The sequence below is a fragment of the Dipteris shenzhenensis genome, chromosome 3 (assembly GCF_047967505.1).
Source record: "Dipteris shenzhenensis isolate YYH24624 ecotype China chromosome 3, Dip_SZ_1.0, whole genome shotgun sequence".
Taxonomy (NCBI): Eukaryota; Viridiplantae; Streptophyta; class Polypodiopsida; order Gleicheniales; family Dipteridaceae; genus Dipteris; species Dipteris shenzhenensis.
The window spans coordinates 50,893,352-50,900,244 of NC_141598.1; the positions used below are offsets into that span (position 1 = coordinate 50,893,352).

A 6,893-nucleotide genomic window follows, 5' to 3' on the forward strand; every position below is an offset into this window, starting at 1 on the left:
GAGGTGGACGTCAAGCAATCGAGCTGGAGGTGGAGATGGAGCTGGAGGTGGCGCTCGAGCTGGAGGTTGGAGGAGCTGCAGGAGACGGAGGAGGCGCAGGACGTGGAGCTGGAGGTCGCAGGACGTGGAGCTGGAGGTCGAGCCGCAGGAGACGAAGCTGAGGAGACGAAGCTGAGGAACGATGGAGCGGCGGCGGCGAGGCGGCGATGGAGCAACGGCGACGGCGCACCATTGAAGGCGTGAGGCGGCTTTCCATGAAGGCGTGATGCGAGGCGGCTTTCCATGAAGGCGTGATGCCTCCCAGCTCGCCGCGCCTCTCGTCGCCACGTGGCGCCTCTCGACTCCCAACTCGTCGCCACGTGGCTATCCCAAGTCGCTGCCACGTGGCTATCCTCCCTCCTTCCTCCCTCCTTAATAGAATAGATAGAAGATAGAAGTATGCGTTGTGTCACAGTTCTTGTTCCTACTCTCGGACTCTTTGCAGAAGCCTTACAATAGTTGCAGACTTGTGAGGGAGCTAAGATCCGGGAGGCAACCCTGCAACATGTTCCCATCTAGCGAACTGCACCCACAAAGCATCGGATCCAAAATTTTGAAAAAATAAGAAAAACTTTGAGAAGAAGAGGCAAATGACAACGCTGGTGTAGCGTCTACCTACATTTCAACAAGCCCGGTGAGATTATTAAGGCTTGAAGGTATTTCGCCTGCCAACATGTAGTTCGATAAAGATCTATGAACAGGAGCGCCGAACAGATTGTCAGAGACGGATGAATAGCTGTACAATTAATGCTACACATACGAACAAAGTAAAGAAGAGTCACCCACAATGCCGTTATTCGAGGAGAAGTAGCAGAACTGCAATTCAACCATGGATAACGATAGGCAGAGGGCAGACATGGGTCGCCCGTAAAGCTACTCAAGCTGACTAGTGTGGCTGTTATGTTGTCCATAGCCGCAACTGTGGAACATCAATTCGCGAGTAGCTTGGTTTAATCAATGAGCTTTAATGCTTGAGCTTCAGTAGACCAGCAATCTCTGTCAGGACAAAATGGAGACGCAGTGCTGGTCTGAAGGCAGCGAAGAGGTGTGGCGATGGAGGAAATAGGGATGACGAAAGGAAGAGGTAGAGCACTACTTACTATCGCCGTCGAAAGTGCCAGGGGACGCCGGAGTGTCGAAATACGCTAAGATTTCAACTCCAGAGATGATAGGCCCGTATTTAGAAGAGGAAACTCCGGTCATGTCGAAGATGAGGTAACCCAAGGATGTCGTGTAACTATTATTACTATATAATTCAAAACTGCCATAGGTACCCGAGGTCTCCGCATAAATGTCGAATCCCCGCCGGATTAGATCTCCGGGGAATGTTATATCAAAAACGCGCTGGCCTGGACCGGTCACGGTGCCATCAATTTCGGCGAAGTAGAGCGCGTAGAAATAGGAATGCAAGCCGCCCGGCTGCAGGTTGTCGCTGTAATTAAACGACATACCGGCTGGATCGCTCTCAAACGCTGTTTGCAGCATTCTCTGAGGCGGAACGTCCAGCATACATTGGGTATCGATTTTGTGGGAAGTGTTCCTGCTTGTCACCGCAGACCATGAGTCGGGGTACCAAATCCGGTCCATTGAATCGTCAGGATACCTGCACATGAAGCAGAAGGAATCGTCATTTCAACAAACAGTCTGGGTTTATGCAGCAAGGGATCTACCCACGCGGTGGCGTACTGCAAAATGGATCGATCTACTCTATGGCGTGTTCCGATTCTTTTTCTTCTCTGGATCTAAGGTCTTTTGCGCTTCTTTTTCTTCTCCCGTGCGATGGATGTTCTCCCTTTGATGTTACTGCATTTACTTCACGCCGTGAACTTTGTGTGTGTGTGTGTGTAACAGTGACTGTGTGCGCCCGCGCGCGCGCGGGAGAGAGCAGTTATGTGATCCTAACCTTACGGCCGGAGAATCTGATTGAACTCCACAGTTATCTCTGTACAGCAATCGTAGAGGACGCTGAGTTTCCTTGATGAATTGAACAGGAATCATATAAGGGTTGAGCCGGCGTAGTTCTATAGAGGAAATGAACGGTATGTCGCTTCGAGTAATAGAACCGGAAAGGCAGACGGCGATGGTGGTTCTTCTGGCACCCACATAGATTTCCTGGATCAGAGGATAGGGCTGAGGCAGGAAGATGACGATGTTGTTCCAGAGGTCGGCGTCGATGAGGAGATTGAAGCTGACGTAGTCGCTGTTTTGTGTGGAGTAAGGCGGAACGCGCCCAACCCAAAACGAAGCACGGATGAGGTAGAATTGTCCCACGAGCACCTCCGGCAGCATGTAACAATACTTGGGCTGCGTGCCGTTGAAATAACGGATTGTTTTGTAGCGAGTGCTGGTGTCGCCGGACGGAGGCTGCACATCGCCGATCTCGCCGGATCTCATCAAGCTACCATCCGGCGTCCACAAAATGCCCGGCAGATTGCTATCGCTGTAACTTTGGCTGGATCGCGAACCGCAGTCGATGCTCACGAACCCTGCACACACACAAGCACGAACGCACTCCCTCGAGCACAATCAGTGATCGGGACTGAATTTCCTATGCAATCCTGCACACCACACACGCACCCTTGCTCCAGAGTCCAGCCAAGTAAGCATCAGATCTTCCTGTAAACACAGCCACTCTCTTTGCACAAGCTATAAATCGATCTTCCGCACCTCGGACATCTCCCTGCACTCTGTCTCTCGCTCCCCCCCTCTCTCTCTCTCTCTCTCCCTCTCCGACACTAAGAGCTTCCCGAGAATAGCTCCAGCCTCCTGGATGCAACTCATATCTCTCCATCGCCGATCATCGACATGCGATCCTGTGTGCTTCAGAGCTCATTCAATCACATTTGTCTAATAGTGAAGCAGCCCGGCAACCTTAGGCAACACACTCCTCTCTCTCTTGCTCTCGCTCTCGGTCTCTCGCTCCAGCACACACGCCCTTAAACTTCCCCAAACGATGTACAGCATCAATTCAGATTCCGAATTGATCTCGATGGCCAGTCATCATGCAATCTTCTCATTTAAACTGTACAAACTCGCTACAGATATCATCGACACAGATACAATCTTCTCCATCTCAGCCGACATAGCAAGCTTTACCCTTTAAACAAAATAATGAGCTAAACAGATAAGGAGCAATTTCAAGCACAGCATACAACTTAGCTCTAAGCTAAATAATGACCTCAATATCTATCCGCATTACCTGACACCTGAGCCATGGCACATAGAAGTCCAATCTCACTTCCACAAACAATGAGGAGGAGGGGGAAGCTCAGGAGGAGGGGGAAGGTGAGATGGAGTGCCATATTCACAAATGAGAGGATACAAAAGTTATGGGAGAACCCTTTCTACCTGTGAGAAAATAAGCAATCTTTAATGTGATGCCTTCTAAGATTCCACCAATTAGGTTTTCTTAATAAAATTTGACAACTTAATTTAAGAAAATAAGGCTTGGTTGCAAAGGCCATTATTTTCATCATTTATAGCTTGTTCATTATTGGCTTGCCCCTATGCCAATAATGACTTTTGGCCATTGGCATGTGGCCGCTAGACAATAGCCCCCTCGTGACAATAGGCCCTCAAGAGCATACCTTCTTCCTCTTCTTTGGCTCTACAGCACAGTTGCTCGGTACTTGGTTCATAATCTGTTTATAGCTAGTCTCCATCTTCTTTTTCATTATTGGCCTGCCCCTATGCCAATAATGACTTTTGGTCATTGGCATGTGGCCGCTAGACAATAGGCCCTCAAGAGCATACCTTCTTCCTCTTCTTTGGCTCTACAGCAGCTACTTGGTACTTGGTTCATAATCTGTTTATAAACTTTTTCAAACTAGTCTCCATCTTCTTTTTCATTATTGGCCTGCCCCTATGCCAATAATGACTTTTGGCCATTGGCATGTGGATGCTAGACAATAGGCCCTCAAGAGCATACCTTCTTCCTCTTCTTTGGCTCTACAGCAACAGTTGCTTTTGGTACTTGGTTCATAATCTGTTTATAAACTTTTTCAAACTAGTATCCATCTTCTTTTTCATTATTGGCCTGCCCCTATGCCAATAATGACTTTTGGCCATTGGCATGTGGACGCTAGACAATAGGCCTCCCCGTGACAATAGGCCCTGAAGAGCATACCTTCTTCCTCTTCTTTGGCTCTACAGCAGTAGCTGCTTTTGGTACTTGGTTCATAATCTGTTTATAAACTTTTTCAAACTAGTCTCCATCTTCTTTTTCATTATTGGCCTACCCCTCTGCATTTACTCCCCTCTGCACACTCCGAATCTCCTTCTTGTTTTTCACCTTCATCGTCCCTTTCTGAGTTTGGGGCCTCCAATTTAATGCTTGGTCTGCGCATTTCACTCAAGTAGGGGCAGGCTTGATGAATGATAGATATATCATTCACCTTGTTATCCATGGGAAGGCCTAGTAAAGAGGCATGAAAAAGGGAGGGACATGCTTACGTGTCAAGATCCTATTGGCTTGACCCTATGCCAATAATGACTTTTGGCCATTGGCATGTGGCCGCTAGACAATAGCCCCCTCGTGACAATAGGCCCTCAAGAGCATACCTTCTTCCTCTTCTTTGGCTCTACAGCACAGTTGCTCGGTACTTGGTTCATAATCTGTTTATAGCTAGTCTCCATCTTCTTTTTCATTATTGGCCTGCCCCTATCCCAATAATGACTTTTGGTCATTGGCATGTGGCCGCTAGACAATAGGCCCTCAAGAGCATACCTTCTTCCTCTTCTTTGGCTCTACAGCAGCTACTTGGTACTTGGTTCATAATCTGTTTATAAACTTTTTCAAACTAGTCTCCATCTTCTTTTTCATTATTGGCCTACCCCTATGCCAATAATGACTTTTGGCCATTGGCATGTGGACGCTAGACAATAGGCCCCCCATGACAATAGGCCCTCAAGAGCATACCTTCTTCCTCTTCTTTGGCTCTACACAGCAGCAGTTGCTTTTGGTACTTGGTTCATAATCTGTTTATAAACTTTTTCAAACTAGTCTCCATCTTCTTTTTCATAATTGGCCTGCCCCTATGCGAATAATGACTTTTGGCCATTGGCATGTGGACGCTAGACAATAGGCCTCCCCGTGACAATAGGCCCTGAAGAGCATACCTTCTTCCTCTTCTTTGGCTCTACAGCAGTAGCTGCTTTTGGTACTTGGTTCATAATCTGTTTATAAACTTTTTCAAACTAGTCTCCATCTTCTTTTTCATTATTGGCCTACCCCTCTGCATTTACTCCCCTCTGCACACTCCAAATCTCCTTCTTGTTTTTCACCTTCATCATCCCTTTTTGAGTTTGGGGCCTCCAATTTAATGCTTGGTCTGCGTATTTCACTCAAGTAGGGGCAGGCCTAATGAATGATAGATATATCATTCACCTTGTTATCCATGGGAAGGCCTAGTAAAGAGGCATGAAAAAGGGAGGGACATGCTTACGTGTCAAGCTCCTATTGAAAGTTGAGATAGTCAACATGTGGCATAGTACTAGGGATTTAGCACAAGGGAAGAAATAGGATGGGAATGGGAAAAGGTGGTCCCAAGTGCTCCCATGCATACTTCTATCCTATTCCCATCCCACCATGTGCTAACAAAACAAGATGAATGCTCACAAAGCATTCATAAGGCCTGCCTCAATGCTCACAAAGCATTCATAAGGCCTGCCTCATATGCACAGCTTGGAAAAAAAACACATAGTACACGCACACACACACACTATTATGGATAAATTTGACCAAGGTAAAAGCCATAAATATGTGTGTGTGCTTGTATGTGTGGCAATAGTATAATAAAATATGGTGTGCATAGGGCCCAGGGTTGAGGTGGTAGGGCATGACCATGTGCCACCCTTCTTCTATCTAGGATCTCATGCTATAGCAAAGGTGCCCAAAGGGTCAAGGTTCACAAAAATGGGATAGACCAAACAACATGGCCTACATCTATACGGTGACCAGAGGTGATTTACAAAAAGACAAAACATTCTTTTTGGAGTACTACTCCAGGCAGAGAACCTCAAAATTTGACCAAGTCATCATAAACAAAAATTCAAAGACAAGTTGCTCAAAAGGCAAAGTCCTTGTCTTCTACCACAAAGTTGGATGCTTCTTTTGCTGATGGAGTTCTCTCTTCAACCATATTTGACATAGTCCTCTTTTTCTCATGCAAAACTTTTCAGAGTGATTATTCTTTTCACAATATGAGTAAGGGTTGATTCTATAACATCCTTCTCAAGGTGATTGTTTTCCCCACAGTGTTTACAACCCTTGTACTTGCTCTTTGAAAACCTCATTGGAAGTGCCTCTGTATGCATTTTGCCCACTCTTGAATTGTTCTTCCTTTCCTCTTCTTGTAAGGCACTAATGATGCCTTCTAATGAGGGTTGAGGTAGATTCTTCAAAGTAGTAACCACATAGTCAAAATCTTGAGGCATGCTCTTTAAAAGCACTGCGATATAGCATCATCCTCAGTGACAGGGGAATTAATTAAAGCTAGTTGTGTCATAATACTTCTCATAGTGTTGACATGGGCAGCAACATTATCTCCCTCCATTATAAGTTCAAAGAGCTTAATTTTTAGATTTAATTTGGAAGTATGAGAGCTAGCACCAAACAATATATCTAACTTGTGCCATGCTTCAAAAGGGGATTCCAAATCTGAGATGTGGTGCACATAGTCATCACCCAAACCTAATGCAATATGATTGTGGAGTTCCTATGATTTAGGAGCTACCTCCTTTGATGTAGGAGAGGTGCCATTGATTTAGGCCACGCTCTCTCCATTTCTATAAAAGAGGGACTTCCCTCTCACAATTAAAGCTCTCCTATATCGGTAGTAACAATTAGCCCTCTG

General features: G+C 46.1%; 1 protein-coding gene across 1 annotated transcript; it reads right to left on the bottom strand.

The window, feature by feature from the left end:
• Nucleotides 1-453: 453 nt before the first annotated feature.
• LOC147903959 (putative LRR receptor-like serine/threonine-protein kinase At1g67720) lies at nt 454-3,370 on the bottom strand. Its single transcript, XM_087372873.1, has 6 exons — nt 3,239-3,370; nt 1,943-2,525; nt 1,140-1,642; nt 826-958; nt 659-730; nt 454-562 (listed from the first exon to the last, which is right to left on the bottom strand). The coding sequence occupies exons 1-6, from the start codon at nt 3,339-3,341 to the stop codon at nt 490-492; spliced, it is 1,467 nt and encodes a 488-aa protein (XP_087228999.1). The 5' UTR covers nt 3,342-3,370; the 3' UTR covers nt 454-489.
• Between the last annotated feature and the right edge of the window lie 3,523 nt (nt 3,371-6,893).

Excerpts from the sequence above, each read along its gene's own strand:
- LOC147903959 (XM_087372873.1), bottom strand. The coding sequence starts at position 3,341 with ATGGCACTCCATCTCACCTTCCCCCTCCTCCTGAGCTTCCCCCTCCTC. Across the intron at positions 2,526-3,238 it reads TGCCATGGCTCAGGTGTCAG|GGTTCGTGAGCATCGACTGC; the intron begins GTAATGCGGATA and ends GTGTGTGTGCAG. Across the intron at positions 563-658 it reads CTCACCGGGCTTGTTGAAAT|TTCGCTAGATGGGAACATGT; the intron begins GTAGGTAGACGC and ends TTGTGGGTGCAG.